This window comes from Phyllopteryx taeniolatus, chromosome 17 (genome assembly GCF_024500385.1).
Source record: "Phyllopteryx taeniolatus isolate TA_2022b chromosome 17, UOR_Ptae_1.2, whole genome shotgun sequence".
In the NCBI taxonomy this organism is placed as follows: Eukaryota; Metazoa; Chordata; class Actinopteri; order Syngnathiformes; family Syngnathidae; genus Phyllopteryx; species Phyllopteryx taeniolatus.
Genome location: NC_084518.1, coordinates 4,766,785 through 4,779,587, shown reverse-complemented (window position 1 = coordinate 4,779,587; position 12,803 = coordinate 4,766,785). Strand labels below are relative to the sequence as shown.

The following is a 12,803-nucleotide window of genomic DNA, read 5'->3' as shown; positions in this document are numbered from 1 at the left end:
TGTAATTCAGCAAAATTGAAATGGCTTTGACTGTGTGTTATATTTCAGTTGTAGTCACACTAATGTCATAACACCCCCGTTTTGGTGTCGGACGGGTTTGGTATGCATTTCAAGGCACAGAAAAGGACCGCCGATGTGAAAGAAATCAGTGGATTGTCTCAGATCTCCTGTGACAAAAAGACAAAAGACAGAATCTTTTGGCCACTAAACAATATACGTCCTGACATCTCTGCGCTGAGAAGAAAATGATTCAATTGCACTTAATAAATGCAACACACGTGCAAAATTACGCCGGTCAGAATCGATAATAATTACAAAGCTAATGGTTGAGCAGAGCACTGGGTCTCTGGGTGTTTCTTCGCTCACAGGCTCCAAGAAACTTGTAAGTTCATGCCTACTAAATTATCTGCATTTGACTGTAATGTATTTGTGAAATGTTGGCAAGGAAGCCTCATGAAATGAATCAAGATGCCAGAAATGTGGGAGACATTTTATTCATTTCTGGATTAAAAGATTCAAGTCCAAAATGTAACTGGTTCCAAGGCTTTAGTGTTGCTACCACGTTGCAGCTAAATTCGTCCTTTATGGACGAATTTTAAGGCCACTTTAAGGCCAAGGATTTGAAACAGAATGAATGGCCCGTGGCCAGTGTTGCAATGTCTGGAAATTAAAGACACATAATGAAAGAGGGACTTTTATAAGACTGGGTTGTTGTTTTTAATAATGATGGTACTGCACTGTGAAAATGTTCGATAAACATGAGAAAAATGACTACAAAATGCCCAACTCAAAATTAAAAAGATTTCCCCAGAATAAAAAGTATTTGTTTGTGATATACTTTGATGCAAGCTGCTAAAGGAAGGTCAAACTGGTTCCGGTTATTTGTTAACAAGGCTGGAAGTCTTTGCATCAAGTCAGATTCTCAGAAAGCATGCCACATGGTCTTAGTTTGCAATCGATACAAGGTCCATTTTGGTCCCCTCAAGAAGATGATTATTTGACACAAAGTTGTGCCATCTGTACATGGGCATTTTCCTCAAAGGAGTCCAGTCCACATCTAAGGTCTAGCAACCATAAAACCAAAACCAGAAATACTAGAACTCTTCATCTGTTAACCAAACACCCAATCACTAACATAGTGCTAGAAACAGTAACCAAAAGGTCAACCTGGATTTTGGCACTTAACCAGGTCACATGTAGTCCGAGACACTCTGACTCCCGAGACCGGCTTTCAGTGCAACAAGGACAAGCATTGACTCAAACAAATATTACTAAATGGTCCACCCATTCATCCAAATTGCTATACTGTGTATTCTGATTGGGCGAAAGACAGACTGCACCATGGTCTGGACACCAGTCAATCACAGGGCACAGAGACAGACAAGCAATCACACTTACACTATATTCACTCGGTCTCTGAGTGGGAAGTGAACGGAAGTCGAAGGAGTGAACCGTGAAAGTTAAGGTTGGTGGATCTCTCGTCACCGACAGTCACAGACCTGCCAGCATAACACCACACCCAATCCATTCAGGAATTGAACAATGTGGCATTAAGAAGGCATTCCTGACAAAATATTCTATATGTCACTGACCTTCCCAGGTTGATTCAGAAAATCAACCTGGGAAGGTCAGTGACACCGTTACGAACTTGTAAAGTGAAGCAGAACTACGAGTTCCGCAATCTTCCGTGAGATCCCCCAAACCTTTATTAGCATCCTGACAGAGCTCCATCGAGTGCAAAAAAACCTTTGTGAATGCTGTCGATGGACGTGTTGGGAGTGAACCCACACTGCTCTGGTAAGCCAGCAAGGCGGCAAAGCGGTGGGACAGAATTCTGGGAGGGTCTTCAAAACAGAGGCCTTGCATGTCTCTTGGTCTTGTTGAGAAACTGGACCTCGAGGCCCTCTACAATAACATGGAAAGCTTGCAGCAAAAATAATCCTCCCCACACACAATAGGGGAGTATGTGGACTTTGTCTCCAACACAGCTCTGAAAAATGTGCAGTGATAAGAACACTGCCCGCTTTATCATAAAAAACAAGGAAACCGGTCCGAGTAAGCAGGCTTACCAGACTATCCGTCTGACTTCCTGGCAGCCGAGGGCTTCGGCGGCATTCATCACACGACTTGAGCAAGTAACAGAAACCATGCTGAAGGTTCCGAGCGGCCATCGCGATTAGAAGCAGCAGGCCCAACAAACATTGTTGCCCTGGTGACCGTATGCACATCTTGGTACTCTACTGTGGTTTTATGATTTGATTTAAACATATGTGTTAGATGTCAGAAAATAGATTGCAAGCAGATGGAATAGATCATCATTTTCTGAGCAGTTTTCTATTTGTATACTGTGGCCTATAGTAGTCGTAGGCCTATCATAAAAAAGTCATGTTTTGTAAATGTTCTCTTCCTGCAATGACATACTTTATGAATTGCTCAAATTTCAACAAATGTGCTATAATTTTGCTACAAAAATTACCATACAATCAATTACATCTACCTGTAACTTTAACAAAGTTATCTTGATGTGTTCTAGTGAACTGAAACATTTTAACATACCCATAATATACTGGCACATGCAAATAAAATTATTCGTCCTAAGACACTGACTTCATATCAACATGACATTTTAATTAAAAAGAAATAGAGAAATTGGGTGGAAGTAGCGAGGGAAAAAGTAGTGTCATAGTTTGGGAAAGTCCCCAAATTAATTGTGTTTTTGCCATGGAAGTCTGCCCATAAAAGGAAAAACAGCAGTGAACAAATTCCCAAAGGTTCCTGTGAGTTCATCAACACTAATGTACTATGAACATAATACTGTGTCAAATGTACACTGATGGGCTCGAAAATTCCTCTCCTAAAACTCCTAAAACATCAACTGTTGACCATCTGGTGCTCTCAGAGCAAAAAAAAAAAAAACACATTAAAATAAACCTCAAAAAGTTATGGTAGACCCTCTAAGGTCAACATTTTTTTCTGAGATGCTGGTTGACCTTTGGTTTGTTTGAATTTGTAGCTGTTCATTTCCAATAGGAAAAAAAATGAAAAAGGAATAATCACTTGGAAGGTCAAATTGTCACTTGGCGGCACGGTGAGGGTCAGGTTAGCGCATCTGCCTCACAGTTCTGAGGACAGGGGTTCAATTCCCGGCCTCACCTGTGTGGAGTTTACATGTCCTCTCCGGGCACTCCGGTTTCCGGCATCAGGTCACATTCTTATGCAACGTCATGCTTCCATGCGTGGCAAAACAGAAGTGCAACACTCCCTGCCCAAAACAAGACATGTAAATAGGGGCTAGTGATGCACACTCCCTAGATCGTTCCATTGTGTGCTACATCAACACAATTAAGGAGTCTCGCATTCCCTTTGATACATCCATTTTGGAAGGATCCCTCCAAGCAAAAAGTTTGATGAGCCCTTTAGTCTTGCTGCCCATGATTAAGACAACACTAACTGAGATAATTGCTGTAATCTGGAAATGCAGTCACTATGGTAGAAATAAGTGATTTAAGGCCAAGAACCAAACGTGTTTGATAGCAATTACAGAGCCAGCAGCATTACGTCAAATCTATTAGAGCTCATAGGATTCCTGGCTCGGTTCTTGCCTAAAAATGTTCCAAAAACTGCATTGCTGGTCTCATGACGGCAGAAACCCGGTGGAGAATAGACCACTTGTGGATTCAGTTGAAGTCGTTTGAATGCCAAGGTGAGGTGAACTCAGAAAAGAGACAGACACAAAACACTACAAAACCATTTCTTCACACCTTCTTAGTCGTGTGACACATCAACATTTAGAGACACGTAGTTCTAATAGAGAACAGAAAGGACACAGATAATAAGGGCATGACTGAATGCCAATTAGTCGTGGGCGGACTGAAAATTATGTGCAGAAACTCCAAAGAAGCCACTGTAATTTTATGTAGTTACAGCGCAGTGCAGCTCACTGTAAGAATAGGGGGAAAACATTATTTGACTCCTTTTGAAATCAGTGAACTCAAGTCAGACCATGAAACAAGAAAACCCATGAAAGTCATGCTTCCTCAAATCCTCATAGAGCAGTAACGACAGTAATTACATGTACGCATGCAGAACAATAGCACAAATAACATGGCAGAATTATTACTGGATCCATGCAGTAATGACCATCGGACAGTTATAAAACAGCAGCAATGACCTCTATTATGTATTTCTCGTGCACTCACTGTAGTTGTCTCGCCATGCTGCACTATTTGCATATACTGGCCACTCATGCCAGAGTAGCATCTGCTCCATTTGCACACTGATTGAGGAGTATCTGTAACATTTGCACAACCATTGTCCCAGATTATCGCACTACTCGTCACTTTAAACTGCATACACTCCTTGAAGTCTCAGCGCCCTTTGCACAGTGGTCGTTGCACCGGACTATTGCAATATTAGTCATTCGAACTGCTCTAAGTGCTAGAGGACTCTGCATTTTTTTGCACAATTGTTTTTTGTCAATGTCTTTATGTCTCCAAAGTGTTCTGTAAATTGACTGTCTGCTGTACTAGAGCGGCTCCAACTACCGGAGACAAATTCCTTGTGTGTTTTGGACATACTTGGCAAATAAAGATGATTCTGATTCTGATTCTGAGATGAACAACTCGACTCACAGTCCAACACCGGACCAAATCTTAACCACGTTTTGACAAATGTCTGCCTGATTTGTTGCTGAATACCATATGCATTTCAGTTTTGCGTGGCTCTTTACAGGGAAAGGAACCATATTTGATCATTTAGGTCAAAATGATTGCCACACACCTTACTAAGAGACAGTAACTGAAAGTGATATCATCATCATTCTTAAAAATGGAATGAAAATGATTAAAATAGAATGATGAATATGAGTAACAAACGACACGTATTCGGTAAATTGAAGACTCTAAATTGTCCACAGGTGTGAATGGCTCCCAGCAACCGGGCAACAAAGCTCATGAAACGGTTTCGATTTTGCACAGAATGTAAATGTGCATGCTGTTAGTGTGAAAACGCACTGGGGTCTTTGTTCTGTTTTAACCAGCCACTTTCCATTCCGAAAGCTGCTTGTGGAGCCAGCAGGACAATCTTCTCATTGATGAGACCCCAGCCTTTCGTAAATCTTCAGGGAGGACTATTTACGTGCTGGGCAGATTTTTATAAAACGTGCTTTGCCCCAAGCACCTCCCTGGAAATCTCTCTCTCTCTCTCTCTCTGCTGGGATCCAAAAGCCTGGATGCACCTGTGACGCACAAGATGAAACAATTGTATACATGAGGTCATTAGTGAGGAGAGTCGTTTAACAGTCTTGAAGATTTCCCTTCTAAATGCTGCTATTTCAGTGATAGTGCCCATGTGTGTCTCATTATCAGACAGCTAAGATTGACGAAGGCAACGGTACATAACTGCATTCTTGATGGGCCAAAAGTCAGGGAGCTCATAAATAAACTGCATTAGTCATTGTTTAGTGTATCCATATACAGCGACTGAAATAAGTATTTCGCACATCACCATTTTTCTCACTAAATATATTTCCAAATGTGTTATAGGGATGAAAATTTTACCGGAAGTTGGGAACAACCCAAGTAATCCATACATACAAAACAAGTAGAACAAATAAACTCAGAAATTAAGTTGTGTGTTAACGAGGCGGGAGTACATACTAGACTGGTTGCCAGTTAATTGCATGACACATATACGACACAAACAACCATTCACACACACATTAACATCTATGGGTGATTAATCTAAGAAGTACGTTTTGGGCATGTGGGTGGAAGCCGGAGGACCTGGACAAATTCCACACAAGGAGAACGTGCAAACACCAGATTTGTAATCTCCTGACAGTGAGGCAGACATGCTATTCTGTCATGCTGGCTTGAGTGGAACCTCAAAAGTAAAACAAATGCCTTCCAAGAAACTGGATCACATCTGACTTGTTTGGATTTTGAATAACTTTTCCTATAACACATCATTAAAAAATACAATTCATTTGTTCCAGTCTCCCAAAAATAAAAAATAAAACTAAAGGAAAGCAAAGTGTGGAGGTAAGCCTTTAGAACAGGCCTGGGCAATTAGCAGTTAGCTGGTGCTGAGTGTGGCCTGCGAGTAGGTGGGGATACCCATGTGAATCAATTCAAATCACACAGCACGAGATGTAAAAACTGGAGCTCACAGCCAAAACCTGCAGCCGGGGAACAAAAACACTTTGGACGGGAAGTTGTCCATTCAGCAGGGGAATGAGCACGCGGTCGCGGTCTCCATTAACCATGCATGCAGGTGGCTTGGCCGGACGGAGCGGCAGCAACAGTGGATTTCAGCCAGGAGTGCCTTAAGAGGAGAAATGTGATGATGATTCTAAGAGCCCGTGACTGCCAGAAGGTCGTGATAGGCCCCGCTTTTTTTCCAATCAGTCTGCAACTTCATGAGGAAACGCACCAAAGATGTCAACTACTACCTCTTGTCGCTCATATCCACTGTTTAGTTTTGTAGCCCGTGGCATGTATAACTGCTCATGAAATGGGTTCACTGGTGTTTATTGATGATGTGACTACTGACAGTTACTAAGTGTAATAAGTGTCATAAAATGACACGAGGCGAGTGTGTTGTAGCCTCCAAATGCAGCACACCGACCCACCGAAATAGTTGGAAGTGACTTTAATAATGACTCTATTATTAACTGTATAAGGTCACTTCAAAGCCAGGATACACAGCAGTTAACTTCAGTCAAGAGTGTGAGGTCCTGAAGATTGGAAATGTGTCTTGGGCCAAAGTCATGTCATGCTCTGTAATGCCAAAGATACAGTAGCAGGTCAGGAATGCTCACACTTCATTGTTGTCATAAATCCTAATTCACAGAGAGCGTTTTTTTTTAAATTTTACTCTTGACATTAAACTACAGTTGGGTGCTCGCCAAGGCCGACACTCAGTCCACGGCCGGCGAGACTTGTCTGGCCTCCATCGTGGTGGACAGCGTCGCTGACACCAGCACCCAGGCTTCCTGCTCACTCACCTTACTGTTATTGTAATCTGATTAGGGTAAAGAGTGTTTGAATATCTTGAGAATTGCTATATAAGTTTAATGTATTATTATGAGTCATTCATTCATTTTCCATACCCACTTATCCTCACTCGGGTCACGGGCGTGCTGGAGCCTATCCCAGCTAACTTTGGGTGAGAGGCGGGGTACACCCTGAACTGGTCGCCAGCCAATCGCAGGGCACATACAAATAAACAACCATTTGCACTCACATTCACACCTACGGTCAATTTAGAGTCTTCAATCAACCTATCATGCATGTTTCTGGGTTGTGGGAGGAAACCGGAGTGCAGTTCGTCCCTCCGCCGCCTGCACAGTGCTGCCTGATGCTGGCTGCTCATTGGTCATTCGCCAAAGAGAGTGGCAACGCAGACAAATCGCAAATCACATGGCAGTGTGTCTTGTGCACGCTGGCTGCTTATTGGTCATTCGCCCAAGATTCAGAAGTGAGTGACAGAACGCTACAGCAGTTTGGTTTCCGCTCACGGCGGCGGCCAAGCTCAAAGAACGAATCCTTTCATAATCTGATTCAGTTCTGTACGTTCACTAAAAATATTTGCTCTTTTGAACGAAAGGTTCGCAAATGAAACACTAACACTAATAGATAATGAATCACAACGTACTCCTACATATATTCGTCAATGGCAAGTCATTCACCTGATCGCAACCCATAAAGCATGACTGACGATTGAAGATGTACAAAAACAAGCACACCCATTATCCATTGTCTATAGTGCTTGTCCTGATTAGGGCTGGTCGGCCAAGTGGTTAGCAGGTCTGCCTCACAGTTTTTAGGTCTTGGGTTGGAATCCCGGCCCTGGGCTTCCTATATGGAGTTTTTGTGGTTTTTCTCTGGGTACTCTGGCTTCCTGCCAGATGCCCAAAACCAATTGAAGACTAAACTGTTCAGAGGTGTGAATGTGAGGGTGAATGGTTGTTTGTCTGTGTGTGCCCTGCGATTGGCTGGTTTACTGTGTGTTGCAGTATAAATGAAGAGGGAGTTCTGCAGAATATGTAGAGCGGAAAGGTGATGTTCAGCTAGTGTTTGAGTCATGAGATCATGACCATGAATGGGGCCACGGTTCTCCCTCAAAGGCTCATTGAAAATGGGCCTATAGCCAGAAAGAAGAGTAGACATGATGTTATCCGTGTTTTACATGACGACTTCAAAACCTGTACATCCTAGGCAGCACAGTGGCTTCTACAAAGGAGGGAAAAACGATCATCCGGTACAAATCTAATCCTTCCCTTAAGTGCAATGATATGCCTTATTGTTCATGAGTTGTATCTGTAGGCTGTCTGCTATATTTCAGGTGTCGGTTGCGTCACTCATCCTCCTGATAGATAATTATAGAACACCATAACGTCCTCACGCATGAATTTACAACACAATTGTCACACGAGTGCAATGATATCATTGCTCTTCAATTGAGCCCATTTGTTAGGTTGATTTATTGCTGGAAAGAACTTGCTGCAGCATGTGGAAAATGGCTCAGGGAAAGATTTGGCCACAAAGCAAAGGTTTTTATTGCTGCAACCTCATTGAGGTGACTGGGATCTTATCCAACTAATCTAGTTTCGGAGATGGTTTCCTCAGCTGAGGCAACCTCGAGCTCACTGTCGATCGTCCAAGTGCAGATCCAGAGAGTGCCAAGATGACTGGATACATCCAGGTCTGGACTTTGACTGGACACTGGAGCTGTGGAGTCTCCCTCTCCACTTGTAACATCGTCCTCAAGACACCTGTTTCATCCAGCTATGAAGCTTGCTTGAGTCACTATTTGAGGTCTCAACTTGCTAACGAATGACAAAGTACTTTTGAGGTCTGTGTTGACATTAAACCGCAGTTGGGTGCTCGCCAAGGCCGACACTTGACTCTATTGCACTTTTGTCCCCCCGTGCGATAAGACTTGAATACTGTATGAGGCGTTCATTGGAGGATACCGAGTGGTGAGTGCTACATCGTTGTCAATCCATATATTAATGAATAAAACTGTGTGCATTATATACTGTAGATTAGTTGTATGCATTTTCAATGAATGAATGAATCAATCAGTCAGGTTGACTTTCATATCATTTGATCAATAATGGTAAATTTGGAAAACCATTTAATTTGACTGATATCAGTATTTGAATTATTGGCAGTTGTCGACAGGTCATAATTGTTTATAATAAATGTTGTTTTTTCTGTACTTGTAGCTTTCAAACTTTTCATGCCAAAACGTCTGTACCGTTAGGTGTCGAAAATGAAGTGAACGTTTTCTGAAGATGCTAATTACATTTTGGGATATATTTGGATACATTTTGGACATTTTTGGATGTAAGGTTTATTATGCCTTTTCCATGAAAACTAACAAAAATGTATCTTTGTCTTCAGAGTTGCTTTTTTTAGGGTCTTTTGCAAACAGTCCTCCCAGCTGTCTTTTACCGTTAATGCCAGTGGAGAGAGCCTCATTATCTTGTTGCAATACACCACAGGGATCTGTTAGCTTAAGTGCCACGATGAGGCAGCCATTTAGCATTCACACAATAGCAGACAGCAAAATAAATTGCATTATTTGTGATATGATTGACAATGTATGAATAAATAAATGAACACAATTTTTATGAAGCTACTTATGTCTTTACCCTTATGCAACAAGTGTATTTCAGTGGCCCACCACCAATTTGCTCTGTCAATAAGGATTGCCTTTACCACGAATGCCTCAAATTGTAATTCATCATTCATTTTTTATTTTATTTTTTTTAAATACGACTTCAAATGTGGCTGTTTTACCATGGGAGACATTTCACCCTATAAAACCAAGCCGGCATAAAATAGCCCTTATGCAACAGCAATGTCAAGGTAGCGGACACCGATGTATTAATATTGACTACTGCACTGACCTTTGACTAACTGCCTATTAAACAATGTAGCTGCTAACACCTTACTTAATAGTATATTTGACCTATAAATTAGTTACGAGCACTACTAAGGAAATAGTACAAGGCTTCTTTCACTCACACGTCACATTCAGAAGGACACACATCCACGCACGCACACACACACAAACATGATGATTGCTATGCAAGGCTCATAAAGTTTACAACAACATAATAACCTGCAAACTGTCAATGTCTCACGTTGGCCACCTGTGCAAAGACACATGCCATGACGCCACTAAAGTCCTGCCACTGGTCTGATGAAATTTCATTTCCACAGGGAAGAAGTGAGGTTCAAGACATCTTGTCGGGATTAAATGGCATATCGTCGGTACATTTACATGACCTAAGAAAACCGAACTATTGCATCAAACTGAATTAAACCAGACTTCTAAAAACACCTTAATTTGTATGTGTTCTACTTTATAATAATGTGATTAATACACCCAGGCTCTTTGGAAAACAAATTTACACGTACATCAACTGATTCTGAGACGTTAACATTCTGAGACATTAACATTAATTCTCAAAATAAGAAGACTGAGCTGGGTTGGCGGCTAGGGGGCATGACTGGACCAACAAAAAAAATGTATTCATTTCAGCTCAAAGAAGTCAGCATTGAGCAATGCAAGTATATTATTGGAAGGAAAAAAAAAACATTTTAAAAAAGTGGTGAAATATATACAAAGCATCTGTTTTAAATTGTGACATGATGACAGTAAATGCATGATCATTTTTTTTCTATTCAGATTTGAATTCAAATTGTAATAAAATTGAAAATAGCATCTCTGTTTAGTTAGTCCATGACAATTTAGAAAAATAATACCAAAGAACAGACACCATCTTCAGCTTCTCTCATTACCCAAAAATACTATGAGTGGTATAATATGTGAGTGCAAAGACCATACACGAGAGGTTCAATAGTGTAGTGAGTTGTATTGTCAAATGTTGAAACTTGAAAATATTCCCCACGTTTGAGTTGTACAGACAGTTGCTGCAGTCAGTGGCGGTCCTAGCTTGAATTTCACCCTGTGCGACCCCCCCCCCCCCCTTCTCCCCCCCCCCACACACACACTTTGGCATCCTCAGTCACGCCCACGTTCCTCTTTGAACCCCCACCATTTGAGATAGTTGTACAGTGGCGTCACATAGGCCGCCATGTTGGATCAAGATCAACATGTCATGTTGCAGTGCTTTGTGAGTGTGTCTACAGAGAAATGTGATTGCTAGCCAATGTCAAGTAATGGTGAATTATTATGCAGTGCAACAATACATGTGGGAGGGACAAAATCTCATTTCGCTGGAGCCATTTTGTTCTCAACTTGGACAAACAGCCAGAATATTTGTGGCTTTCTTTTCACAAAGTTTAGTACTCTTCATTAAGTGTTGAAACATTTCATTTTTCAGGTAAACCTTCTCCCCTTGCATGGAGAGAACCATGTTGACTGGGCACAAAATCTCAACTCGGACAATGGTTCTTAATTGTCGCTGGCAATCTGCTACTCGTTATTACGTGACTTTCCTGCTTGCACAGGGATTTGTTAGCCAACTGCATCTGTCGTTTACTGATTCTCATGGTATACACTTATTGGCAACTAAATGTCAACGAGTCACTTGTGTTTCTGTGAATTAGGGTGCTTGTGATCGCTTAGCTTTATCAACATTAGCATGCCAGTTAAACAGCCTTTAGCACAACAACAAAAACAACTTGTAGTAGAAGTGTGAAAAAGTAGAGAGAACAACAATTTCAGTAATTTGAGCAACCTGTGCATATACACGTAATCACTAACATGAAGCTTTAGGGAAGTCAGCAAGCAGAAGGTACACAGTCAAAACGTAGCGCAAGTGGTGTGAGCGAAAGCTTGCGAAATGACATGTACGCACTTTCGATGCCTTGAGTGCTGAAAATGACAGTTTTACAATACCTGCGGTCTGAGCAACTAGCGCTGAAGTACAAATTGTCGCAGAGTCAGGTTGTGGTTAAGCAGTGAAACAAGGTCTGAATTATTTGCCATCTCAGATTGAACCTTCTCACCACAGTGTTTCGTAACTTCACCCGGTCATTCAGCGCAATAATATACTGTGGTGTAACCTCTAGCATGTCCCCCAGCAATAATTTAGGAGCATGTCAAGAACAAAAGATTCTCTCGGATAATATTAAACTGAGCCAAATGGGGAGAATGTAAGAAAAACCTTGACAAAAATGACCATACAAATTCATGTGTTTCACATGATTCGTTGGCACGAGCAAATAACGTAGCAAAAAGATCTGAAAATCAAATTGTAAATGTGTCAGCAGAGTACAGCGTTCCCTCGCTATATAGTGGTACACCTATTGTGGATTCAGTGCATTGCGGATTTTGTTTTTTGGGTTGCAGATTCTTATTGCCCATAATTCACCATATCGTGGGATTTTGAGTATATAATGTATTTTTTGGTGGTCGCTCACTTGCATCAGACAAGGCTGGCATCTCGCAAGAGCTAATTTCAGCAAGGCAAAAAATTGGGTGCATGTAAAGTACCCAATAATTCTTAATCCTTGGGGTATTTTGATTAACACAGACATGTTATTAAGGCACCTGGGAACAGTTTAAATATTGAAAAAAAAAAAAAAGCATATTATCTTGTTATTATATGTTTAAAGGTCCCCTTTCATCACGTTCTTCATTTTAATTTTGATGTCCTGATGATCTGGTTTGCATGATCATTTTGGTTGGAAATGCCAAAAATGTCCTTTTCCAACCTCTTCTAGTTGGTCTTTCCCACCTGGCATTTGAGATGGTGGGATATCTCATTAATATGCGATATGTAAAGGAGCTTTGCTCTGATTGGATTGCTCATCTTCACT

General features: G+C 41.3%; 1 protein-coding gene across 2 annotated transcripts in view; it reads right to left on the bottom strand.

Moving 5' to 3' along the window:
• Positions 1 to 478: 478 nt before the first annotated feature.
• Positions 479 to 12,803, bottom strand: part of uvrag (UV radiation resistance associated gene) — a 95,553-nt gene continuing 83,228 nt past the window's right edge. The window contains exons 15-16 of one of the 2 annotated variants that reach the window (XR_009785090.1): positions 1,649 to 5,236; positions 479 to 1,592 (exon numbers count right to left, since the gene is read on the bottom strand). Coding sequence is in view for 1 of the 2 variants with exons in the window: in XM_061751252.1 (XP_061607236.1) it covers positions 5,152 to 5,236 (85 nt within the window). In the remaining variant the exon portion in view is untranslated. Of the gene's footprint in view, positions 5,237 to 12,803 lie in introns of both variants that reach the window. The other variant, XM_061751252.1, reaches the window with a different exon arrangement.